The 26,864-nt window shown below is 41.7% G+C and overlaps 2 protein-coding genes across 8 annotated transcripts; one reads left to right on the forward strand and one right to left on the reverse strand.

Annotated features, from left to right (window-relative positions):
* Positions 1 to 59: 59 nt before the first annotated feature.
* rbm25b (RNA binding motif protein 25b) lies at positions 60 to 19,063 on the reverse strand. 7 transcript variants are annotated; one of them, XM_079526636.1, is made up of 18 exons: positions 18,800 to 19,063; positions 15,788 to 15,887; positions 15,482 to 15,699; positions 14,849 to 14,906; positions 13,819 to 13,979; positions 12,999 to 13,175; positions 12,586 to 12,672; positions 9,599 to 9,873; positions 8,882 to 8,999; positions 7,441 to 7,530; positions 6,945 to 7,018; positions 6,368 to 6,518; positions 5,709 to 6,162; positions 4,965 to 5,260; positions 4,358 to 4,456; positions 4,213 to 4,260; positions 2,143 to 2,240; positions 60 to 335 (listed from the first exon to the last, which is right to left on the reverse strand). In XM_079526636.1, exons 1-17 carry the CDS (start codon positions 18,884 to 18,886, stop codon positions 2,148 to 2,150), a joined length of 2,586 nt encoding a protein of 861 aa, XP_079382762.1. In that variant the 5' UTR covers positions 18,887 to 19,063; the 3' UTR covers positions 60 to 335; positions 2,143 to 2,147. The 7 variants fall into 7 exon arrangements, with proteins under 7 accessions (XP_079382762.1, XP_079382761.1, XP_079382765.1 ...); XM_079526635.1 differs by having other exon boundaries at positions 12,999 to 13,178; positions 18,800 to 19,060; XM_079526639.1 differs by lacking the exon at positions 18,800 to 19,063 and adding an exon at positions 16,521 to 16,629 and having other exon boundaries at positions 12,999 to 13,178.
* Positions 17,977 to 25,853, forward strand: hsp90ab1 (heat shock protein 90, alpha (cytosolic), class B member 1). Its single transcript, XM_079526647.1, has 12 exons — positions 17,977 to 18,136; positions 19,411 to 19,554; positions 19,753 to 19,959; positions 20,140 to 20,299; positions 20,986 to 21,119; positions 21,228 to 21,533; positions 21,859 to 22,024; positions 22,519 to 22,709; positions 22,897 to 23,044; positions 23,208 to 23,476; positions 24,699 to 25,032; positions 25,269 to 25,853. The coding sequence occupies exons 2-12, from the start codon at positions 19,411 to 19,413 to the stop codon at positions 25,382 to 25,384; spliced, it is 2,175 nt and encodes a 724-aa protein (XP_079382773.1). The 5' UTR covers positions 17,977 to 18,136; the 3' UTR covers positions 25,385 to 25,853.
* The last annotated feature ends 1,011 nt before the right edge of the window (positions 25,854 to 26,864 follow it).

The following is a 26,864-nucleotide window of genomic DNA, read 5'->3' on the forward strand; positions in this document are numbered from 1 at the left end:
ATCACTTGTAGATAAGGAATTGCTTTGTATTAAATGTGAACAAATTAAGAGTTCATACATTATGTATAAAAATCAAGTTTATTCAAAACAAATGGCAATGATACAAAAACAAATGGAAGCATTTTTACAACTGCAAATCATTCCTAGCAGCTGTATTTTCCTATAGTGGTTTTGAGGTTGTAGCTACAGGTGTACAACCAGCCATTGTTATGCCAGTCATGTTCAGTAGACAAAGAATAATGCTCCCTTGGTTTATGGATGAGAACATGTTTACCATGAACATGACCAGAAAAAGAAAAAATAACTTCCTCAATAAAAGACATGGGTCCCCAAACCTGAAAAAGTAAAATGAAATACATAAGTACTGTGCATACTCAAAATTTGTATAGAACACTTCAGACATTTCTATTCAGGACAATCCATGGGACCTCAGTGACGCATGGTAACTATGAAGATAAGTGGTCTCCATAGCAATTCATTGGGAACCTCAGAAAAGTAGCTATACTTTCCACTTAAACATGGAGCTGATGACTTGTGGCAACTGCACTCTGTCATAAGTGGGTTTTTTTCACCTCCGACCTACAGGAGGTTTGCTGGGACAAAGTTATTGGCATGAAATCAAATGTGAGGCAGCTTAATTAAGAAGTACGGGGAAATGGCGTAACAGTCTACAGTTTAATCTTGAATCCTATCTGAATATTACATGAGACCAAATTAAGCCAGAAATGTCAACCATCTGAATTGATGCAACACAGATGGCTGTGTTGACTCTGGACTTGATACAACACAGTGGACCAACACCAGCAGATGACAAGGCAGACCAAATCATCACAGACAGTGAAAACGTCACATTGGAGTCAACACAGCCATCTACCAGGAGATTTTAGAGCTTTGTTTTTCCATATGTTGACAAGCTTTTTATGGAGATGCTGATTTTCCTTTCCAGCTGGATTTGGCATCTGCCCACACTGCCCAAACTAATAGTAATTGTGGTGTACTGGCCATGGTAATGGTATTACTGTGCTTAAGTGAACAGCAAACTGGCCTGACCTGAACCCCACAGAGAATGTGCAATACATGGAAAATATATGAAGGTTTCACCATTTTAATTATACTAGACCTTACCCATTCTGAATATATGAACACCAAATTATGTACAGTGTGGGTAATGCGATGTATAGATCACATTACTGATTGGGAAAGAATTGTCCTGTCTCGCTATAGCGCCCGTAGGTTACACTATCACAAACATAGCGGATTTATCCCCAAATAGCATGTTTTTGCAATAAACTAAGCTCTCAGTTGATTAAACCACCCGCGACATGTGAATGACATTTGGGGTGGATTGGACATTCCGTTGGTCATGTGTGTAATTATTATTTGTAAAACAGGCCCTTCCCAGTAACTTCGATTACAGCCGAACGATACAGACTCTGAAAATTCTGCCTGTGTGTTAATCGGATAGGTCCAGAGATCATGTGTACCGTTTTGTAAGATTTGCACAAAAGCTGTAGGTGGAAGAGCAAAAAGTGTTTTGAAGAAAAGTCAAAATGGCGGAAAATCTATCCTTACGACCTACGGTTCAAGAGTTATAAGGCGAAATATAAAGTGGGCTGTTATAGCGCCACCATGAGGCCGACTGATGTAATTATTTATTACATTAATTCGAATTATTATGAACCTCCCCTCCAAGTGTTGTAACTGTAGGTCCGACGGTTTCTGAGGGAAAAATACTTGATGTGGGTTTTCGCATTTGTGGATGGGTAATTTTAATGCACTAATAAATAAATGAATCACTAATTTGTTAAAGTGAAAAAAGGGCTTTGTTAAGACCTCCGTAATATTATGGTCAATGCCTGTGTGAAAGGTCGGAGCGATTGGTGCAGGCAGTGAGGAGCTACGACAGTGTTTCAGACATTCATTAATTCAGACAGACATTGAGTGAATTATAGTATGATGATGATGATGATGATGGTTACAGAAGAAAATGAACTTTTGCACAATATTCTAATTGTGCAAGGATCTGCAGGTGTATAACACCAGACCTCAATGATTAGCGCACGTCGTGGGGATCCTCAATTCTGGCCTGAATGATTTTGGAAAGGTAATATAAAAAATGGTTGATCTTCATTCAGTGCTTACTTTGCTTATTTAACCAGTCCAATCTTCTTCGCCTCGGTTTCGTAAATGAGCAACCTCCACATCTTCACTATGAAGACTTCAGCTTCCTCGTCCAGAACCTGAGCAAGAACAAAGGGCAAGTTTAAAGGAGAATTCCATACTAGAAGGCTTTCTTACCTTTCTTTGTAGTCGTTACGTCCCCACCAAAGAGGTCCAGGTGTTTTTTTGTGCAAAAACTCCTCATTGGCTATTTCCCCTACCATAAGCCCTCAATGAATTGCATTGAATGGGAATTGAATGGGGCTATGGGGTGTTGTGCTAATTCGCTTATTTCCATCGAAATAAGTAGTAAAGTGTGCCGCTTGGGATATTATTTACATTATGAAGAGAGGATATATACAAAAAAATAATCATTTTGAGCGATGGAAATAAGCGAATTAGCACAACACCCCATACTAGCCCCATTCAATTCCCATTAAATTCATTTAGGGCTTATGGTAGGGGAAATAGCCAATAAGGAGCATTTGCACAAAATAACACCTGGACCTCTTTGGTGGGGACGTAATAACTACAAAGAAAGGTAAGAAAGCCTTTTAGTATGGAATCCTCCTTTAATCCAATAGGCTTGAGAAAGGCAGAGGTTAGAAGCACCTCAAATGTAAACATGTTATCTCTCAATCTAATGGTACAACAACTGGAATGATGATGAATTATGGCAGTTGTTAAGAATTTTGAGAACTTAATATCAACCCCCTTATTGTTGGACTCATCAATAGTCCCAACCAAGTACCTACTGTACAGTAGAATGGATATTAGAGTTCTCATTTTCTGCCCGAACCCGGCCCGGCCCGACCCGGCCCGACATTTTCGGGCCGGGCCGGGCCCAAAACATTATGCTAATTAGTCGGGCCGGGCCGAGCCTCGGGCTCTGTGATTTTCCGTGATTTTTTCTTTCTCTTTCTCCTTTTTTCAAGAATGTTATTATAATAAAAATAGCAATTCTGTTATTTGTGTAATGTGTAGGCTATACTGCCTACAAGTATGTATTTATTATAAAGAGGGCTTCACTTAATTGTGACAGGAGGAAGACGGAGGAGTGGAGGCAGGGGGCTTGGATTACTGACTGCGCACAGTGCGCAGGCATGAGCAGAGAGAAGTGAACGGTGGGGTGGTTGTTTATACCGCTGGCTGGCCTCTGGTTTGCGGCGCACCAAATGAGCTTCAGTTCATATGCTAAATGTTTTATAAATCAATCGAATTATCACACGATATCTGATTCAGCTATCGTGTGACTGCAACATGACGAAAACAGTTGCACTGAGCCATCTCGTTAAACCCAGCTGGCTGCGATGAAATGAATAACCTAATCATTAGGCCAGCTAATCAACGTCATATAGTCACCAACCGTTCCATATAATTCTGTAGTGTATGATGACCACGCAATGTTACAGTCCACTGCAGGCTACAGGCTATTTGATTTACAAAATGATTAGTATTATAACCGCCGTCCCTCAGTGCGGCGGCGCTCCTCGTTATATGTGCCCGATTTAAAATAACAGATCTCTAAGCTGTCGAGACACGCCATGAGCGGGTGCGTGGATGGTTTGTAAACTTTGTAGGCTATGTTTGTTCTTTTGGACACCGAACGCAACGGGGACGATACTTGGGGTCTTGGACATAGCTGCTTCACTTCAGAGGAAACTAAGGGGAGCTACTCACCACCACTGGAAATGGAATCCATTAGAATGATATGGAAATGGTACATTAACAGTCTAACGTGAGCTACATAAATCCTTTATTTCGGCGATAAGTCCATTGAACTCCTTTCTCACTCTCACACAGACACACACTGAACCACTGACGGCGCACGCCGCTGCGCTGGCCATGCATTAAAGTGGCGTTCTTTTTTCTTTTTTTTCTCCGGGCTTCATCGGGCTTCGGGCCTAACATTATGGAAATCTTTAGGGTCGGGCCGAGCTTCGGGCTGAACCAGTTAGGGCCGGGCCGTGCCGGGCTTCAAATTTCGGGCCCGATGAGAACTCTAATGGATATGCATGTGTGTGTTCTGTTGGCTATTTAAATGCCACTTACCATAGCAACATCATCTAGAATACGTTGTGGGGTACCATGAGCCATCACCTGGAGGTGGAAATTTCAAAAGTAATCAGTGGTATTCAATACTCATTTTACTTCCTAACTGCAATTTTCCAAAGGTCAACCACTACATATGTATTACCTTGGAGCAGACAAAGTCGACTAATGTTGGCTCTTCCTCTCCAATATACTCAATGATCTTTTTATTGATCCAAGGACGGACTCGTCGCTCCATTAATATCTATGGGGACAGAGACAAAAGAAAAAAATACAAAAAAAAAAAACTGTTTAGAAGGGTAGCAAGCTACAACAGAGGCAGCCTGACGATTAGTGTAGATCAACATTTCCCAAACATTTTCATGGGTCGCGAATGAATAAATAAAGGTTTGAAAAATGATGTGATTGAATGAAAAGTTTGGGAACCAAATGTGCAGACGGTTTGTTACTAAAGGTAGCTGGACATAATCTCCAGGGCATCTGGGGGAATTTAGGCAGAATAAACGCACCCCTCCATTGACAATTACAAAGTTATTTTAAGAGACAGCTTAATGCTTAAAACTATTCAAGAACAGCTCACATTGGCCAACATTAAGTAAATTAAGTGAGTGGTGCAACAGCGTCCCCTGTTGGTACCCTAAGCCTAAACATACATAGGGACACAGCCAGGGACGGACAAAGCTGGGCATTAGAGTGGCTGCACCCTATGGTTGCACCACTCATAAAGCTGGTAGCACTGGGCAGTGTCTCACCGTGTCGACCATGGTCCAATCCAGTGGGTAGGAGAAAAGCTCAGGCTTGCCCGTGGGAATCTTCTCTATCAAGCTCTTGATGTGTTTGCGTTTCTCCTCAGTGTCGGCTCCCTTAACGCTGGCCAGGGCTGCCGCATCCGCCTCCATGCTCTTCTCGTCATCATAGTCCAAGGGAACCAGTTTCCGCTTGCGGGGCCGCTCGTCAGTCTCTTCATCATCAAACCTGTTGAAGACACTTTCTACCGTGGGCTTCTTCCGTTTTGTGGCATTGGGCTGGCTGGGGCTTGGTGCGGCACCTAGACAATCACGAAAAATAATAACTTTAATGAATGATATTGGAAAACAATTGACACTGCAATATGTTTTATTCATTGCTTGGCCAGACTAATACCACTGCGTAGATATTAGGTGGAATCTCTGTGTGAAACCTGCATTTCCCAAAAACAAATGCATATTTGCATACTGGGCATACACGATTGGTCCCTCTCTACTTTTGAGTGAGTGAAATCCAATCACAAATGAGCGGTGCCAGACCAAATCTGCAGAGGGCAGATTTGTCTTTTGCAATGACAGAAGAGTTTTAGCACAACAGCACTGACCAATTTACCACATACTGCACATGTACATTGCAAATTTGCAATATGTCAATGCACAATTGTGTATATTGTGCACTGCAGTACATACAGTATGTATGTTAAAGTGAATTCCCTTGCATAATAAGTCTCCAGGTGTCACTGGTCTTACCCATTTTGAGGCTCAGGCCAATCTTGGGTCTGTGTTCCTCCTGGGGCAGAGCCTCAGGTGGAGAATTCTCATGGGGGATGATGATGCCGCACGGCGAGTCGCCCCCGGGTGTGTTGGGGGATGCATTGCTGCTGACCGAGGACACAGACGGGGCCGCTGTGATTGGCCGCAATGTGGGCTTCAGGCTGGGCTTAGAGTGGGGATTGTCTTCATCCTCATTCTCATAATCTTCTTCCTCACCCTCCTCTACCTCATCGTCCGATTGAGCGACTCGTGGGCGTCCTACGTCCCTTCTGTCTCTATCCCTGTCTCCTCTGTCCCCTCTGTCCACTCTGTCCACTCTGCGGTCCCGGTGGTCTCGAGGGGCCTTGTGGTGCTTCCGTTGCTCCTCGGGCTCTGGCTCCGGCTCCGGGAGGACAGGAGGCTGCCGCAGTCGCTCCTCCTCTTCCTCCATCTAGACCAATGATGAGAGGCAGAAACACAGGGGTGTGACCAATCAGGAGATCACGTCACACAGTGCAGAGGGTATGCTAATGAGAGATTATTAATACAGGGAGATTCTGAGGATCAAGTGACCTTCACAAAGACAATAGTGCCATACTGACTGGCATGCATGCACGCATGCACGCACGCACGCAGACACACACACACACACACACCCTGCGTAGCTCTGCGTCAGGGTCTGGATGTCCCTCTGCCAGCAGCCTCTGTCTGATCTCCTGCAGCTCGTCCTGCTCCCTCTTCCTGTCACGCTCGTCCACCTCTACCTCCTTCTCTCTGTCTCTAAGACGCTTCTGCAGCGCACTGCCCCTAGGGGTCACAGAACAAATTACAACATTAAGGAACAAAGGATGAAACTGCAACACTGCATGCAACTACTCAGAATCGGGCCTGAGTAAAATAGTATTTGTTTTTATTATTTGGAGTTTTATTCATCTTGGCTGCCAGATATAGTGGCCTTTCTGAGATTAATTTACACACCATCTGAATTGTCCACATTCAGAAACATGTAATCTATGATGAGCAGCAACAAGGTCTTGGTTTGCAAACAGAGAGTGCCTGACCAAACGCTTTAAACTAGCTGTGGGGTCCTAGTTAAAAACCCATCTATCTGGTTCACCATGAAACAAAAACTAAAGGTTGTGAACCTATTTAACCATTACAGAACAGCTGCACAACAAATTCCTGGTAAATCTTTTGGCCCTCCCTGATACCATGTTCAGTCCTGAAGCTCACCTGTAATATTTGGGGTCATCCCTGTCATCATCGTAATCTTCAAGGAACTCCTTCAGTCGTTTGCCTTCTTTAACCTGTAGGAATATTTAGAATGATACAAGAGCTCTAATTTATCATGGTATAATATTTACAAACAATACCACAAAATGTAATCCTCTGAAATGATTAAATGAAGCTCATTATCCGTGTTCTGAAACATTTGTACCATGCCACACTGGACTGGAATTCAGATTAAGAATCCCACCACAGCTCTAAAACAGACCTGTCGGATTGGCTCCCAGGCAGGCATAGTTTTACTGAGGTTAGGGTTCAGGTTAGGTTTACGCATAGTTTTACTGAGGTTAGGGTTATGTTTTTTAGACAAAGTTGCAAAAACGAGAACTAGTGTCAATCACAGCAACTACTGGCCAATCACAGCAGGGTTTGCCTAGAGCTGCGGTGGGATCCATAATAAATTACGCCTCTCTGACACAAGTGGGTTAACACTTCCTGTTACCATTTCTCTCCGGCGTTCATCTTCCCTCTCAGTTTCCTTGGCATGGTCTCGAGCCTTCTTCCTCTCCCTGAGCTCCCAGTTTTTGAGACGCTGCAGTCAAAACAGTGTCACATCAGCAACATATTTGTGTATCATTTGGGCCTCTGTATTAGGCGATCTATGGATGAGGCAGGGATTAAAGCTTTATTTTTTAATATATAAAAAACACTTAAGGTTGTTGTCAGGCCATGTTTGTATCATAGAAACTATTAGCACAAGCTTCCGAGCGGGTGGCCTCAAACAATCTCATACAGGTTTTTATACCGGCATATAAGCATGAGTCCAAAAGAGCAGTGTCTAGTGTATACAATGCTTTGGTTTCAGCCAGGACTAACTCCACAGAGTACATTCAAACTAATTGGGAATTATTTAGTCACCACTACAGAGGAATGGGTAAATATGTGCAAAACACAAATTACGTCTACCAACTCAAGAATGTGGAGACAATTCTGTTGGAAGAACCTAATGAGACCTAAAATTAAGTCAAGACAATTGAAAACAGAACAGCCATGCTGGAGACAGTGTGGCCACAAGGAGGCGGGCCAAGCTCATATATTCTGGACTTTAAAAATTCTGAAATACTGGCAGGATATCCACTCCACCTTGGAGACCATTCTTTGTTTTAAGATACCTCAGACTTAAATATCCCTGAAGAGTTTCTTATACATGATAAATATTTAATCAAGATCCTCTTAGCAACAAGTAAGAAAGCGATCACACGACACTGGTACCAACAGGACCCACCAACGAAAGAACATTGGATGGACATTACTGAGGAACTGTATGTTATGGAAAAACTAACATTCATACTTAGACTACAAGAGGATAAGTTCTATAAAAAGTTGGAAAAGTGGGATCTCTTCTTTCAGCCTAGCGATAATGTATGAGGATTTAAATGAATGCATCTTGTAATAAGAATAATGCAGCCTTGTTTTTTTCGTATTGTCTTTGTCTTTTCATCAATAAATATTAAGTGGAAAAAAAAGAAACTATTAGCACAATTTATATTCAGTATTGTTAATGGTGTTCTACATACTGCAACCAGTTGTAGAAAAATCACAGACACATACTGAGACTTAAACCATCCCATTTGAAATTGGTAAATCAATGAGTAAAAAAAAGTTAAGTTATGTAAAATGTCATGAATGAAGGTGCTGTCCCATTCCTTTATACCATTTGGAGCTCAGCTCTTGCAGCCTCTCACCCTCAAGCACTTACCAGCTGACGTCACTTAAGTCAGTGAGGGTGCAGGTCTTGAGGGCAAACATTGAAATTGGGCCACTGAGGAATAGTATCTTAACAGAGACAGACTACTTTCTACTAGTTACTGTAAGTAGACTGAACCTGGTTGATGTTCCAAGTTCCAGGTTTTCTCTGACAATCAGGCCCACCCCCTCCTTACCTCCTGATAGGCAGATTCCTTTTCCCTCAGCTTCCGCTCCACTCTCCTGCGTTCATATACATCCTCTTCATCCTCTTGGTCCCGCTTCTTGTCCTTGTCTCGGTCCCGACTCCTCTCCCTGCCAAACACAGAAAAAGATACTTTGTCATTAGAAAATGTTCCGAGTGCACCTCTGTGCCCTTCTCCATCCCGACCAATCAAATGGCAATAGCTTAGCTACTTTGTAGCACTGTTTTCTTGGCACTCCATTTACTTGATCGCTTGATCCAACCTTGGAGTCTGCTACAGTAAATGCCTACATTTAAAATGATATGTTGAATTCTACGCCAGTTACAGCGAAAGACAGTTTTGACAACCAATTTCTTTCATCATCCTGTTAAACACAACATATGCTGAATGTGAAAGACGCAAGTCAGATACCCTAGCAAAACCACAAAATAGAATGGCCAAAAGCAGGTAGAAAATACAAAAGCAACTGCTTTTCACTGACCATAACATTTGTATTAAAAAAAAATAAAAAAAAAGTACTTGCATATTTTTATTTAGGTCATTTCATTATGTTATCCAATAATATTGTTACTTTGAAATTGGTTATTTTGTGATACCAGAAAGAATAAATCTTATATATTGTTTCCATATTGGCCCACCTTTACTACAAAGCACAGTGATCCCTCAATTTGCCAAACCATACTAGTTTAATATCTATCGTAGCGTTACCTGGATCGACTGCGTTCAATGCTCTTGTCCCTGTTGTCCCAGTCTCTCTCTCGCTCCCGCTCCTTTGTCCGGCGGTCCCGGTCCGCTCTCTCTCGGTCGCGACTTCTATTATCTCTGTCACGCTCCCTCTCCCTCTCTCTGTCGCGCTCCTTCTCTTTCTCCCTCTCATGGTCACGACGCTCTCGCTCCCGTTCTCGCTCTACGGCCCTGTCTTTCCTCTCACGCTCAAACTCTGCCCGCTCTTTCTCCCTCTTGTCCTTCTCCTCCTCCAGTTTCTGCAGAGGAAAAGCAGAAAGGGGGTTCAATGGAGACCCAAACAAGGCAGTAGGGCGTAAGCCGTGTTGAGTACAACAGTTTCAGGAGCGCAATCAATTTGTCTGACCTGACAAATTCTCTAAAGGGTGCAGTGGTTACCAGGCTCTGCAGAGTTATTCTACTGTACGTGTCTTTATTCTATGAAACATGCGGTACTGGGGGAATTTTGTTTTATTAAATAAACCGACCTTTCTTAGGTATTAAAACGTTGGACAAATGTTCCATTTGTACTATTTAAATGTTGAGTTAAAGCACAGCAGCTTCAGGAAACGGAAATACAGAAAAAAGGCGTCAGTCTTTTGTTAAACTAGTTGTTTGTGACTTACAGGTGTTGAACTAGGATTCAGCCCTTCGCTGCCCCTACAAGCCTTTTAAGTTAGGCCTGGGAGGAAAGCAGGTTACACGGTATACAAGGGAAAAAAAGGTTATGGGATTTTGTCTGTGCTCAAGCATCATCATCAAAACAACCTTCATTTAAAGATTACGATGGTTACAATGCCATTTGATACAGTGGCTAAAACAAGACAAATGTGACTTTATGAACATCAGTTACATTTCTGTAAAGATAAATGAAATTGTAGAAGCTGTCTTACCCATATAGTAGTCTTCGGTAGGTCCTTGTGACTCATTACTCAGACACACAGACACCACCTCTCCCTACTGTATATGAATACTATACACAAGTCTATGGAAAGATTACAAACCAGGGTCCAAAGCTGACTGAACACTTTGTGGAGTGGTGCATTATTTTTTTTGGCTAAAACAGTGAGGTCTACAATTGTATAACATTTTAGACATGTAGCACTCGTATGCAGAGTGACATCAAAATTAGGTTAACTTGAGTGGTTAAAAAGGTTAAGTGTGCAAACCTAAAAGCAATCGTAAAACCAGGCATAGCATGCATCATAGCATGTAAACCTTATGCTTAAGACTTGATCATTTCTAAACTTAATACAGTGTGAAACAGACCAGTGGAATTTAATTAATATGCTTTAAGAAGAAGGAAGCTCGTCATATCTCCATACCACTGGATGTCCATCCACATCAATTTGTGGGGTTGGTTCTCGTTTCTTTTTACTTACCTCAATGAAGATTCTACCACGGACTGGACAGTAAATGTCTTGATGTTCATTTTGATCAGAAACCGTTTTGTTTTTGTTGTCGTTTCTGTTCTTACATTCAGATGATTTAAGGCAGAAAGACCATCTACAAACTATTACTTTGTGTTATCGTTATCGATGTTTTGTTCACACTCAATAAGCCAAACAACATTTAAAAGGTTTAGGGGTCGACAAGAGTATAAATGGTTCAGCATGTGGCTATCATCCATGTACTCATGATACTTTTGTTTAATCATTATAATTCAGTTAATTCATACTGGTAATGGCAAATAGGCATTGTAGTGTTGAGTGGTATTAAATACGATCAGTAAAGTGAATCGCATTCTCAGTCTTAGTTCTGTAAAACTTATTTTTCCCTTCTTTTTTTCAGTTTCTGATCCACTTCATTGAAATCTGGGCTGCTACAAATGTATCATAAATTAACTGATTAAAGCATGACTGTGCTAGGTTAGGTGACTGTTTCAAGCTATGGTATGTATTCTTATTATATTACTCTTATAGTCTAGTTGATTGACAAGGATGAATAAAATAAAGCACGATTGATGTAAAATATGACTAAAGATTTAGAGGTAGAGGAAAGGTGAGATAAGGATTTCAGAAACACACGACACACACACACACACACACACACATACAGAAAGTTCATACCTTGCCAGTCTTCAGATCATCATTGCTGCTGTGGAGAGGACGCCCCCCACCCACCCGGACAAAGCCAGAAATCACTGCAGTGGTTATTGATAATAGTCTACGTGCTATAGTATAAACAAATAAACACCATTAATACAGAACATCATTTTACAGAGGGCTTGCACAGGTTCACTGGGCTGTCCAGCTCACAGGGCAGCACTGACGCACGACTCCAAATGGAAATCAGTGTTCTGCCGAATACTCTGTCACTCATACATATCTGGCTGAACAGACAGAGTTCCAAAAGCACGTCAATCAAACACCAAAGTGCCCACGCAGTTGCCCCTGTACAAGTCCTCAAAAGGGGGGCGCCCAGTATATGTATATAGTAAGTAAAAGCTGATACTTACATCCTATCCTCGCAACTTTTTCCAAAGCTCTGAGATTCATCTTGATTTTGTCACCATATGATCACTATCATAATGGTGGGGTTTAATGAATAGATTAGCTTTTAAGTAACTTTACATCGTCTCCATGCATTTTTTGTGTGCGTGATGAATGTCTAATGACTATTATGGTCACACCTAGGTGGGTTCACAAAAAATGTGGTTACACGTGTCAAATTAGGGCTGAGAATGATATCAGAAATACTAACAGTTGGGCAGTGTTAGAGCACATATGATGTAAATGTTTGAAAAAGAATGTGCGACAAAATCAGATGTGTGGCAGCTCAACATTTTAAGGATCTCCAATTCATTGAAGGTGACCAATTTGTAGTGCAGTGTGCATCTTAGCACGATCAAGGAAAATCTTTGTAAATATGTCATCTTTGTAAATATGTGAAATTAAGGGTGAGTGAACTATGTGAGCAGCTGCTGTCCAAAACCTGTAATGTCAATAAGGAGATCAAATGAGTTACTGTACCTTGTGGGTGTCACGGAATTTACTAATCTCTCTGGAAATTAGGTCCCTCTTGTCGTCCTCCAATCCGTCAATAGCGTTGATGTCCTCCTACGGACAAAAGGGGGAAAGTGTAGATGCGCACAGATTACTAGCATTCTGCAATTTGTATTTGTTATCAATCAGAGCATAAATTGACACATAATCAAACAAAATTGCATGCAACTATTTCGTATACTTGCCATTTACAATATCACCAAAATATGAATGTTTTCTTGGTGCCATAGATTATAAAATGAGAATGACTTGGTCTTATTTTATGGTCCTATGAATAAAAAAAAATCATATACTTTATATTGATAGATAATTTAAATAATCGTAAATTGCAGCCATATTTGCATCACAAGAGCTACACAAATTGGGGATTATTTCCATACCTCCTCTTTTTTCTCCTTCTTTCTCCTATTGCGGCGATGGGCGTCGTCATCCAGTGAGGGAGCATTGAGTTCGCTGGAATGCTCTCGTAAAAGCCCGTCGATAGCACCCTTGACAATTTGATCCTTTTTCTTTGTCTCTTCATCCAGCAGCTCCTCCTCATCCAGCCCTCCATCCTTCTGCTACAGCCAGAAAACAACAAGACTGTTATCAAATGTGCAAGTTGAATATATTCATGGTAGTCAACCTATGTAAATTAACTTTCAAGTTTACATTAGGGTGTTTATTTATGCTTTTATTTCAAAGTCCCAACATGGAGCGAGAAAGAAAACATGAGCGAGAACAGAGTGAACACAACATGCCGTAAGGTCACAGCGTTTTTGGTCACTGCACTAGGGACTTCCTACAGGTTTCTGTGTCAGTGGGGGGGTTGAAATATGGGGGCCTTAACAATTTCACAGTACTAATTGTAGGGTTTGTTCTTTTATTTTAAAGATATTTGTGGCTTTCGCCTTCATTTTTATTTATTTTTGTAGAGGGATAGAATCACAGTAGGCTGACAGGAAATGGGGAGAGAGATGGGGGGTGACATGCAGTAAAGGCCGTCAGGATCGGGAGTCGAACCCGCGGCACACTGCCAAACTGGATTACCAGCCAAGGTGCCTGGACCGCTGAGCCACGGCCCAGGCCAGGATCAGTTATTTTATCCATTTAATTAAAACACACTTTTGGCAAATATAAGTTGTGAGACAGGACTCCTCGATATACCAAAAAGGAAGCGAAGCCAAGAGTCACAATCATTACATTAAATAAATACATTACCCCGTTGGTTGTCTTCTTCTTGGCCTTCCACTCATCCAGCTGGGCTTTGGTCTTGGCATCCACTTTCACAAGCAAACCCTTGTCTCCGATCTGCATCTCATGAAGCAGCCGCAGGGCTCGCAGAGTGGAGTCTGGCTCTTTATACTCACAAAAGCCAAAGGCTGCCACACAAACCAGGATGGAAGAAGGTTAAATCACATCATATTTTGTGTGCAATTAGTTAAATGAGAACAGGTTTTCTCGGAGGAAACCATACAGGCACCAAGCTGCACATCAGGAGCAATTAGGGGTTCAGAGTCTTGCTCAAGGACACTTCAAACTCTGGGGTCAGTGGGGGAGCCCGGGATCGAACTGGGTCTGGGAACCTTGCTGTTCCCATCCGGACGCTCTACTGGCCATTCTACACCTGAGCCACTGCTGCTCCATAGAGTATGTTACAATATAGGAGTGGTAGAATTTGGTCTCCCTGCTCTTCTCTTGAGAAATGTACATCCTGTGGTCTGGTTTGAACACTACTGGTTGACAGGTGGTACTGGTAAAATTACATTTCTGCCCTGAATCAGCAGGCAGGTTCTATTAGTTCAATGGAAAATATTCCAGCACTTGCATGGAGGAACTAGATTCAAATCCAAGGCAGGACATGAAAGTTACATGGAGTAGCTTTAACAAAAATAGCAGATCATCTACAAGCTCGCAATTCATAGTTTATTTTGCACAACACGTTAATCAGACTAATCTATTTAGTTGATTTTTTTAATTATATATTTTAAAATAATTTCTGGATTATTCAATTAATCTAAAAAGTAATCAATAGAATAATCACTTATAGACAGTTGCAGCCCTAACTGCAAGTGTACAGTTGTACACATTTACAAAAACAATGTTCAAATTCCCATCCCTCAGAGGGATGGGATCCATCAACAGATATTTCATATGCCAAAATAATTTTGGGTGGTAAATGGTGAAAATATCAGATGTGAAATTGAAACCGCTAGTTTCACAGAGTTGATCATTGTGCATTTTATGTTACCTTGAAGTTTGCCTGAGGCTCCTTGGACTCTCTTCCAGCTCAGGACGATACCACATTTCTAATGAAAAGAATGACAAGAAAAAAGAAACAAGAAATATAAGAGTTCATTAGCCATTACAGTACAGAATAGTGTTGTTTTATGCTTTAGTTTTTAGGCTCAGTTTTTAGGTCAGGCTGACACATGTGGGAACATATTGACCGTGAGGATGTGTGTGTGTGTGTTGTTAACTTGTTATACCTTCAATCCAAGAGCTACCTCTGTGTCTCTCAGTTGTTGCTGTTGTAAGTATCCATGTAGCATCATTATCAATAATATGAATCTGATGGTTTACAGAAACCTTAGGTTTAAATGGGTTAAAGGGGAACTTTGCTGATATAAAACCCATCGTTTCTTTTTGGGGACATTTGAAGATGAACACTTCCCAGTACGTTTGGTGCCAAAAGCTTTTCATCTCTGCGTTGGACAATTTCAGCACATTTCAATAAGTTATGTAGTCTGGTGGTGATTTTCCAACAGGAGCTTGTTTGGAAGTGTCTCGTCACACACATGTTCCACTCACAATACAATGATTCATATCAGCTTAGCTGATATTGAAAAACAGCTAAGTTCCTGTTAAACAAGCTGTCACTTACTGCCAGCAGTTGTCTGATGAGCACATCCGAGGCTTTCTCTGAAATGTTACCCACAAACACTGTGGTGGTGGGGCCACTGTTCTCGTCCTCTTTAGGACGTGCAAGAAGACCCTCCTTCCTGGGGACGGCAGGTTTACTGATCACTGTCATGGGATTCTGCAATAGGACAGCTGGTGTTGAACCCATGAGGCCCATATGCAATGGGATCATCTGGGGTCCTGTGACAGGCAATAAGACTCATGTTACCATTTGCTTTAACATATGTCATTAGAAGTTAAGATGTTGATTACGCACTGTGTGCCTTACCTGAGGGGAACCCTGGATACTGAGGAGGCATCCCTGGCTGGGGTAGCAGCGGTCGGTTAAGATGAGGTGGGAAGGACATCCTTGTTGTGTTGAGACCAACCTGATGAAAACAAAGAGAAGCAATGGTAGTCTTGAAGCAAACCCCACGTGTTTACCTCACATCTCATTACAGTGTTATTACACTCAGCAATAAAGTTGAAGAAATCTAAATTGCTTGGTTACTTTTGCTCAGATGATGACAGAAATAATGCATTAATGGCAGGTAATTCTGAAATCCATTCGCTAAGTTTGTTACGCAGTTGTAACTTCCTATTAATAACTTTATTCAGGTCTGCGAGGCAAAGGCCTACCGTTAAGGTTTGTTTTTTGTTGTTGCATTAAATGTGATAGGCCTATAGAGAGACAAACATTACACAAAAGGATTAAAACTCATTATTAAAGTAACTAAAACCAGCCAGAAGCAAGCAACTCATGTCATGGCTAGCGAGGTCCACCCATAGAGCTATAAAGGAGTTCCACCCGGCACAGTTTAACGTTAAGCTAAGCTAACGTTAACGTTGCGTTATACAAAGTAAAGATTCCCAAGTACCTTTCTAAAGGCCCTTTCAGGCGCAGAATTATACGTACCTTATGTACGTACCCAGAAATAAATGATTTTAAAAAAGTTCGTTATGAACGAGTTATCCTTAATGAAACGCTTAAATTGTGTTTAACGAGCTAGGCGCCTACTAACCGCAGGCCTCAAACCGTTGACGCAAACTCAGAACTTGCGTCTACGAGTGATGACGACAGCAGTGGAGTGCGCTTGTTTTCTGTCTCTGATTTGCGCGATAGTCACTCACTAACACCAAGAAGCAGAGGATCAACCACTATACACTATACATACACTATATATATATATATATATATATATATACACAGTGATATATATATATATATATATATATATATATATATATATATACTGTTACTGTACATGTTTTAACCAAAGGTTTTAACCCCTTTTAACTTTCTTTATATGATGATTTCTTGTTTTCTGTTTTTTATAGAAGTGTATATTTGTAGGTCTCTAAATGTTCTGATGAATTGAAAATGGTGGATCCTGTGTTGTAAACAAGTGTGAGTGCTTAATCATGGATCGTCCACAATCCATTGACTTGTGCGTTTTGTTTGAAATGTAGCCTGCCCTTATGCATACTGTCAAATAAAGAAATTCAAAAATCAATCAATCTATCTATCAATCAATTTAGGATAAAGGTAGTATAACACAAAATAAATCAAACTGGGTTTATCTGTAGGTCCAACTATACCTAGAGGCTAGAACTATTTGTGTGATCTTTATGTATATTTACTTCGTGCACGGTGCAACTGCATCACTCTGTTGAATGAACTTGTCAGTCAGGCTACTGTTCAGTGTTCAATGATTTTGTATTTCTTTATTAATTTATTTTTTACATTACAATGTCATAATATGCTTTTATTTTCCACAGGTTTGTTGTTTTCAGTTGCGGTTTGGTTGCTATAGTATTTTGTACAATGTATGACAGCTGCTGTGTTGTTGCCTGGCTCTGGGGCTGTTGCGAGGGGCTGGGCTGTAATTGACAAGTCAGTGACGTCACTTTTAGGCGGGTTTTTCATGGAAAGTGCTGGAAGGAACGCAGTACACCCGCTTGTCTGAACATATTATTCCGCCGGGTTAAAAAGGAGCCCCACACCATCTACTAATTTTACCACAGATTAAACATTGTGGGCGCAATATCATTTGTAAGAATGTTATCTATTGCGAAACTCCATATTTATCCAACTTTATGACAGTAATCCGGACGGATTTTGAGGTTTGACCAAAATCCAAATATAAGAATGTAAGAATGGGTCATGTTCAAAACTGACCAAAAACCACTTGTTACTTCCCCCACCAACATTTGGTCTTGTTATATTCATACATTCTTTCAAGTTTCTTTCAGGTCTGGTTTTCATCAGACAGACTACATACACTGGTTTCTGTTTATTCCTCAGTTTTCCGATCCGTTGTAGAGCCCGCCTACTGTATTATGATCTGGTGGTCATTTGAATACACATGACAAGCATGCACCACGAGAAGTTTCCGTGTCCGCCCTAGAGCGGATGTGCAACCTGCAGAGTGAGTAGATCCCAGTCAGACTAGCTGCAGGTGGAATGGTACAGTGTGGAGATGTGCGCGGATGGATATGCACATTGAAAACGCACGGCATATAAAGATATCCGTCTTTTAAGAGGAAGTCCCTTTCAATTTCCCTGCGTCAGAGAGCAGAGGGGACTATCAAATTGGTGGCGTTTTATTCAAGAATAGCCAACGGAACGTTTTACAAGGTACGTGGACGATTGTGTGGCTTTGTAAGAGGACATTTTTGTATGCGTTTTGTTTTCGTATGTGTGTGTGTTTATTGTTATAAATCAGGACGAGCCTCGAGGCAAGGAAATCTGTTTTGGGACCAAAGGCCAGTCACAATTATGAACGCATCGTGTTTAACGAGAGCATCAAAATAGCACTTAAAGTTACAATTTACATTAGTCTTCAAATGGTGACTGGCAACTATAATCATCCAAATTTAAGGAATTGGCATGATGCCGCAATGTGCATAGGCCAACGCCAGTGTTGTCTTGCGGCAAGGCAGAGATGGGTGACACTGACGGCACCACAACCTCTCATTTAGCACTTCAAATGCACATTTGACCTCCATATATATCACATCACCTTTACAGACTTGTCAGGATGTGTTCTTACAATGGCCCGCGGAGGGAGGCTGCTTTATATAGCTCATTTCTCGTCCTACATGTGGCCTTGTCGTACCGTCAGCATCGCAGTTTTTGCTTTGAACGTGACAAAAGCCCACCATGTTCTTGACCATTATGGTGTCGTGACTCGTGAATATTGAGACTTACAACTACATTATGTTGTATAATCGTCATCGCACTAAAAACGTCATGTCTCGCCTCGGTACAAAGTCGTTGTGAACGACTGTGCCTTCATACCCTGTCGTACGACGGTGTCGCTCGCTCGCCGAAAAGTGGCTGATCTGCAAGCTCACGACGTCGTGCAGTGCGACCCGACGTGAGCATGTGATTAGTTATTTTCTGTTGGGCAGTTTTGAGAGAGTTAAATCCCACGTCTGCCTCTCCGGAGGACGCCTCTGGTATGCACTGCTTCAGTCGACGAACCCGCACCAAAACCACTTCTCAGAAGTGACTTCGTTTGTGTATTGTTCACCCGACCCTGACCCAACACGTGCTTTCGGCATCCATTGTCTGTATCATCGTCTGTGTAGACGACGCCATGTTGGTTAGTATATTACTTCCGCTGATGGCTTATGGGAGTGCGGTGCAGCCAAGGTTGCGTAATGGGGCGTGGATAAGAGTGAATGATTTAGTTCATCCCGCACACAATGTTGCTCTAGTAGTCACTATTCAGATTAAACTATTCTTATACAACATTTTCTAAAATGGAATTCACACCGACTGAAGTAGTATTTCCCATCAATCCTATCGCCATGTAATGTATTAATAATTAACAGCCTATATATTGGTGGCTCAGATAAGATTTCAACTACCATCTTTTTAACTAAATCATTGTCTTCTGAATTTAGATGCCTGAAGAAATGCGCCAAGAGGAGGAGGCTGAGACCTTTGCCTTCCAGGCAGAGATCGCTCAGCTGATGTCCCTGATTATTAACACCTTCTATTCCAACAAGGAGATCTTCCTTAGGGAGTTGATTTCCAATGCCTCTGATGTAAGTATTGCATGAGTATTTGTATTTTTCCTCAACGCCTGTGTATTTTAGCCAATGTAGGGACTGGTAAGGTTAGCTGTTAATTCTGTATTTACTACTGTGATTTGTAATACACATCGATATCCTTCACTGGAAAACAAAGCGGCAACATGTTTACAAATATTAATATTTTACTCTATTTGGATTTTGTCTTTTTAGGCTTTGGACAAAATCCGCTATGAAAGTCTTACAGACCCCACCAAAATGGACACTGGCAAGGACCTAAAGATCGACGTAATCCCCAACACAGTCGAGCGTACGCTGACCCTCACCGACACCGGTATTGGTATGACCAAAGCTGACCTGATCAACAACCTGGGTACCATCGCAAAATCTGGCACCAAGGCCTTCATGGAGGCCCTACAGGTACATCAGAGTAGCAAACGAGACATAATCCCAGAAAGCGATTGATTTGCAGTAACTAAAAAGCTAGTATAGAATATGCATTGCAGTACAATTTAAAGATTATGCATCATCCTAACATGGCAAGACCATAGTCTGCAATAAAGTGTTATTCACTGGGGTACAATGATATTTGTTTCTTAGGCTGGAGCGGACATCTCCATGATTGGTCAGTTTGGTGTGGGTTTCTACTCTGCTTACCTGGTGGCTGAGAAGGTGACAGTCATCACTAAGCACAATGATGACGAACAGTATATCTGGGAATCCTCTGCTGGGGGCTCATTTACAGTCAAGGTTGACACTGGTACGTATCTTGTATATGTTTGGTTTCTACTACTCTGGACTGACCGGTGCCAAGTTTCTTGTGCATTCTGCCAGTAGGCCAAGGAAGTGAATTATATTAATTCATTTTAAGAAACTAGTGCAGTACCCGTTATCAGTACTTTGAGGCCCGCCTCACATCAATTGTGAGGTCTGGCAGTTGGCGATTAGCGTTACATAGGCTACAGTAAGACAAACACACTTGGAATGGGAAATAGAAGGAAAATGGAATTGGTAGGGTTTTTCTTTCTACAGACAGTGTACTGTAATATTTTGTATGTGGAAAGTGAGTAAACTACCTCGACGCACCCAAGGTCTCCTGTCTTGCTGTTTCCTTACTCCACAGTATATAACTTTGTAATGCTACTGACGTTTGTGCACAACAATCTTGAAAACAAAGTAATACATTGTGGGTTTGAGCTGACAGGCCCTTCTAAATGTCAATCAAGTCACCTTAATTCAAGTGGCAAAATTTAAATTTCATATATATATTTTTTTTTAGGGGCATGTAATGTGATCTACCTGCACAGCCCTTGTGATCTACTGGTAGATCATGATCTACCTTTTGGGCACCCCTGCTCTAGGTCTAGGAGGTGTGGGTAGAGCTTATCCATTGGTGGGTAGCATTGAATGCACATGCTCACAAATGGTTTTCAACTCTGTTCTCAGGTGAGCCCATTGGCCGTGGAACAAGAGTTATCCTGCACCTGAAGGATGACCAGCTAGAGTACATAGAGGAGAAGAAGATCAAGGAGGTTGTCAAGAAGCACTCTCAGTTCATTGGTTACCCCATCACCTTGTTTGTGAGTATCTGACTAAATAGCACGGCCAACGCTTGTCAGCAACAGAACACTTACCAAATGAAATGCAATACAGAGAAGTTTAATGTCTCCTCACTTCTTGCCGTGCAGGTGGAGAAGGAGCGCGACAAGGAGATCAGCGACGACGAGGAAGAGGTGGAGAAGGCTGAGAAAGAAGAGAAGGAAGATGGCGAAGACAAGCCCAAGATCGAAGACGTAGGCTCAGACGATGAGGAAGACTCTAAGGACAAGGACAAGAAGAAGAAAAAGAAGATCAAGGAGAAGTACATCGACCAGGAGGAGCTGAACAAGACCAAGCCCATCTGGACCAGGAACCCTGATGACATCACCAACGAGGAATATGGAGAGTTCTACAAGAGTCTGACCAATGACTGGGAGGACCACCTGGCTGTCAAGGTAATTTGTGTGTGTGTGTGTGTGTGTGTGTGTGTGTGTGTGTGTGTGTGTGTGTGTGTGTGTGTGTGTGTGTGTGTGTGTGTGTGTGTGTGTGTGTGTGTGTGTGTGTGTGTGTGTGTGTGTGTGTGTGTGTGTGTGTGTGTGTGTGTGTGTGTGTGTGTGTGTGTGTGTGTGTGTGTGTGTGTGTGTGTGTGTGTGTGTGTGTGACATTTAAGCTTTCGTCTTCCCCATCCATGTATTCTGTTATTGTTGTCTGACTGTTCAAAGCACTTTGTTTAAAAAAGTGCTATATAAATAAAGTTTTATTATTATTATCCCCTTATAGCACTTCTCTGTGGAGGGCCAGCTGGAGTTCCGAGCCCTGTTGTTCATTCCCCGCCGTGCACCTTTTGACCTCTTCGAGAACAAGAAGAAGAAGAACAACATCAAGCTGTACGTCAGGAGGGTCTTCATCATGGACAGCTGTGAAGAGCTCATTCCCGAGTACCTGAGTAAGTGGATTATCTATCTCTAAAAGAATATCACTCGTGTGAAGTGAGGGGTGCCTGGTAATCTTTTGTGCTTTAAACAAACAAATGTCCATAGAGTAGACTTTGCTGCCTCTGTTTGTGCTCTAAACAAACGGTAAAATTCGACTTGGTTGCCATATAAAGCCAGACGTTGGAGGGTCCAGCTACCCTCAAAACTGGGGTGACGTAGAAAGAAAAGCTGTTTAATACTGTTATTTATGAAGAGCAGACTTCCACACACCCGGTTCTTGTTTAGAGCAGGTGCGTTGGTGACAAGGCAGTAGACATGGGAGGAGGGAGGGAGACCCCTGCACACAAGTGGCAGTGTGTGGGTCTCCTTCCTCCTATAATTCTGTTCTTTGAAACTGAGCAAAAAAATTGGTGGTTCCTCTTGTCACATTTGGGCACAGAAGTGCAGCATTGTTCAGATGTCTTTATTTGGTGTATAATGAGCCTGGTGGTATTCTCCACTCCAGACTTTGTACGTGGTGTGGTGGATTCTGAAGACCTGCCCCTCAACATCTCCAGAGAGATGCTACAACAGAGCAAGATCCTCAAGGTGATCCGTAAGAACATTGTCAAGAAATGCCTGGAGCTCTTTGCTGAACTGGCTGAGGACAAGGAGAACTACAAGAAGTTCTACGATGGCTTCTCCAAAAATCTGAAGGTAAAATTATGTTAATGTATCTGCAATCGATGTCTTCCCATATCACCCCTGGCTTTTGTTTCCAACTGGAGCAAATTATGTGATCTATTGGGGGCACCTACATCTTTTTAATGGCTAATTCAGCTAAAGGAACATGGTGAATAATTATTGGCCTAAAATGCCTGTGTACTCATCGTTTTCTTCTTAGCTGGGCATCCATGAGGACTCTCAAAACCGTAAGAGGCTGTCTGAGCTACTACGCTACCACACCTCCCAGTCTGGTGATGAGATGTCGTCCCTCTCAGAGTACCTCAGTCGCATGAAGGAAAACCAGAAGTCTATCTATTACATCACTGGTTAGTCTTTGCCTTTTGTTCAGCTTTGATATAAACATTGTTTTTCAGCTGTACATTCCTGAACTTAAGAGGAATAAGGGGGAAAATAATATACATACACATGCATATACACAGTCACACACATTGTTTTTGCAAACGTGCTTAATCATTTTTTTCCATCAAGGTGAGAGCAAGGACCAGGTGGCCAACTCTGCCTTTGTGGAGCGTGTGCGCAAACGCGGCTTCGAGGTGTTGTACATGACGGAACCCATCGACGAGTACTGTGTCCAGCAGCTCAAGGAGTTTGACGGCAAGACCCTGGTCTCTGTTACCAAGGAGGGGTTGGAGCTCCCAGAGGACGAGGAGGAGAAGAAGAAAATGGAGGAGGACAAGACCAAGTTTGAGAACCTCTGCAAACTCATGAAGGAGATCCTCGACAAGAAAGTGGAGAAGGTTGGTGATCATATGAGAAGCCATTCATTTTAGATCCGAGTCAAAATTTGTATTTTGATCGATGATTTGAAAAAGGGCAAGATTTTCTAACTACTTTTAAAAACTTAAAATGTCCAAGCCCTAATAGCCGATCTACAAGCTTACAACGTGATGTGTTGGTAAGCCTGTAGATCGTCTATTTTTGAAAACTGACATGCCCAAATGATATAAGATGGAAAGGTTGAAAGATCGGTTGTATATAGAGTCTGGCTCTAATTAATTTGTTATATTACTTGTTACATTTATCCTTCGGGTCTGGTCCTCAACGTCTCAGAATTCAGTACTGCAGTTTAAAGGTTTTTTTCCCCCCTTTTAATTGTTGCTAACAGGTGCCATAATTCAGCCTAAAATAAAATCTGGGTGAGTTGTTGGTGTAGCTTTGAGCATCCCCTATATAGACTCAAATGAATGGCGTTTGTGTGCGCGCGCACCCTGGCTATACCTTAGGTTTGTGAGAAGCAATCCTGCTGTGACTAGTGTGTTCCCAGGACTGTGTGTGTGTGAGATACATGTAGCAAAGTGGTAGAAGACAAGAAATTGTGGAAGTGAAATTGTATGGTTTGTCATGACATTCTAACAAAATGTGTGGGGTGTTTTTGTTTAAACTTGCATCTGGTGAGTTGATTGTGCAAAACTAATGGGTGAACATTTTTGCAGAAATGTAGGAGTGCAAGTTAAATGGACTAACAGATTTTATTTTAAATTAATACATTGAATCGATGCCTATTTGAGGGGTGTCATTTACAGATTCAGTTTCAAAAACTAGTGAACAAGGCCAATCTCTAAACAATGCACTGGTCTATATGCTGTTTTCATTACTTTTGCATGTGTAAAGAATGGAAGGGGAAAACCTGCTCTTCTCGATAATTAATTGAATAATCTCAAAGAGAATCCATTTTTGCAGCTCTACAGAAATATATATATTTTCTTTTCATAGAACCATATTAGATGCCTTAAATTTAGTTGAGTGTGGAATTTGTAAATTCAAACCATTTGCCAGCCAAGTATATAAGCATGTAGCTTTTTGTTAATTTAATATAATAAGGTAATTCAGGTTTGAGATCTAACATGGCCAACCAGCATGATTAAGTTGCCTGTATTTACAAACACTTTGGTCTGTACAAAAGACAATCTGGCGCACAAGTTTATTCCCTCTTGTAAACGTCTCACCTTGTTCTCCCAGGTGACGGTGTCCAACAGACTGGTCTCGTCCCCTTGCTGCATTGTGACCAGCACCTACGGCTGGACAGCAAACATGGAGAGGATCATGAAGGCCCAGGCACTCAGAGACAACTCCACCATGGGCTACATGATGGCCAAGAAGCACTTGGAGATCAACCCAGACCACCCCATCGTGGAGACCCTCAGGCAGAAGGCTGATGTCGACAAGAATGACAAGGCTGTGAAAGACCTGGTCATCCTGCTGTTTGAGACCGCCCTGCTGTCATCAGGCTTCTCCCTGGACGACCCTCAGACACACTCCAACCGCATCTACAGGATGATCAAGCTTGGCCTGGGTAAGCACTGCTTGACTGGGAGAAAAACATGCATGAAGTCTGTCAGTATTTGGACATATTGAGACTGACCCACAGATATTCAGATTCCTGGAATTTAGAGATGTATACAATGAAGATGTGTGTTTTACCTAGTGTATTCCACGCCACTAGATTGTGGTGGTGAATGCAGATTTGTTGAGTTTGGTTGCCGTTCCTAATCAATGCATGCAATTTCTTCCATGCTTATTGACCTGTAGGTATCGACGACGATGATGTGCCTGTGGAGGAGGCCAGTTCTGCAGCCGCGCCAGACGTGATCCCACCGCTAGAGGGTGACGATGATGATGCATCTCGTATGGAAGAAGTAGATTAAGCACCACCTCAGCACTTAGCCTAACCTTTTTTCCAATTGAATTGTACCGGTTTAATTTTCCCTGTTAAAAACCCAGGGAGAAACTATGTTATTGGTTATAAAAAAAGACAAATATTGTACAACATGTCGTCCAGTGGACCAGTGTATGCTCTCTTGTCTAGAGCTTTACTCTGCAAGATTTAGAAAAGGTTTAAATTTTTGCTGTATATTACTTAAAAACAAGTTCATGGTGACCAACGCATTTCCTAAAGTACCCTGTTGCACAATGTAAAATGTTGGGACTGGTAGATGTGAACATGGGGAATGGAACATTCCATGATCAGACTGTCCTGAGGGTTCTGCTGGGTTCTGCTCATGTGCCACATTGCACGCTGCATGGAGTCGACTGCAAGGTTCTGTTGCCTGAGTTCAGGCTTGTCTGTAAGATTTTTTTTTGTTCTGCGAAAAAATTAAAGATGTAATACCGTAACCTCATGTTGTACTTGTCTACTTGAGTTTTGACTGCATAAACCTTGAACATGACATGAGGGAAATGAACACTGTTTTAACAGCTGTGTTCTGAGCACATTTTTGGTGGCCATAAGAACTGAAAGGAAATGTTTTACTTGAGCTAATGGTATATTACAACTGTTTTTGAAAAAATATTCTGCACTCACCATAACCACTAGGAGGCCTCATTGCACCAACAGTACTAGAAAGCCAGTAGTTGACTGCTACAGCTCTCAATGAATTAAAATATTTTGTAACGGTTAATTTGTCTAATTCAAGTAGTATTTAAAACCTTGTTTTAATCTTGATTATGGTGGCCAGCTCATGAAAATCCTATTAATGAATTTGAATATTTTACGAGACCACTAAAAAAAAATGATTCGATTTTTTTACTACGCTACGTTTGAACAAATTATTTCATCAATGGAGGTGATCAGCCTGTGGCACCGTTGAGGCGTTATGCCAGGTTTGTTTGATAACAGCCGTAAATTAATTTGAATTCAGTCTTATGAATCACACCTTCCTCTTGACAATACAAACTAGATTCTCTGTGGGGTTCAGGTCAGTTAAGCGCAGTAATACCGTGGTCAGTGCACCAATTACTAGTAGTTTTGGCAGTAGTTTTTGGAAAGGAAAATTAGCATCTCCATGAAGCTTGTCAACATACTGAAGCACAATTTACTCTAAAAAGATGGCTGTGTTGAGACCATTAAGTTTTCACTGTCAGTGGACCAACACAACACCATGCAGATGACATGGCCTAAATCATCACTGTAGTTTTGGCTCTGTGGGCAGGTGCCAAGTGCTGTTGGAAAAGAAAAATCAGCATCAACATAAAGCTTATCAATGTACGGAGGCACACAGTGCTGTAAAATATAATAGACAGTTGTGTTGAGCCTCTGGACATGACAAAACAGTGATGATTTAGGCCATCCTTACTTGCGTTCTAATCAATCTAATTTGTCCAAATCAGTTGCAATGTGTATTATGA

This window comes from Electrona antarctica (assembly GCF_951216825.1).
Source record: "Electrona antarctica genome assembly, chromosome: 17".
Lineage (NCBI taxonomy): Eukaryota > Metazoa > Chordata > Actinopteri > Myctophiformes > Myctophidae > Electrona > Electrona antarctica.

What these genes read in the sequence shown, in the direction of transcription:
- rbm25b (XM_079526635.1), bottom strand. Translation starts at nt 18,886, where the DNA reads ATGCTCACGTCGGGTCGCACTGCACGACGTCGTGAGCTTGCAGATCAG. An exon ending in GTATCCAGGGTTCCCCTCAG is followed by an intron (nt 15,700 to 15,787) that starts GTAAGGCACACA and finishes TGCCTGTCACAG; the next exon opens with GACCCCAGATGATCCCATTG. An exon ending in TCGACTTTGTCTGCTCCAAG is followed by an intron (nt 4,261 to 4,357) that starts GTAATACATATG and finishes TTCCACCTCCAG; the next exon opens with GTGATGGCTCATGGTACCCC.
- hsp90ab1 (XM_079526647.1), top strand. Translation starts at nt 19,411, where the DNA reads ATGCCTGAAGAAATGCGCCAAGAGGAGGAGGCTGAGACCTTTGCCTTC. An exon ending in TGATTTCCAATGCCTCTGAT is followed by an intron (nt 19,555 to 19,752) that starts GTAAGTATTGCA and finishes TTGTCTTTTTAG; the next exon opens with GCTTTGGACAAAATCCGCTA. An exon ending in AGGACCACCTGGCTGTCAAG is followed by an intron (nt 21,534 to 21,858) that starts GTAATTTGTGTG and finishes ATCCCCTTATAG; the next exon opens with CACTTCTCTGTGGAGGGCCA.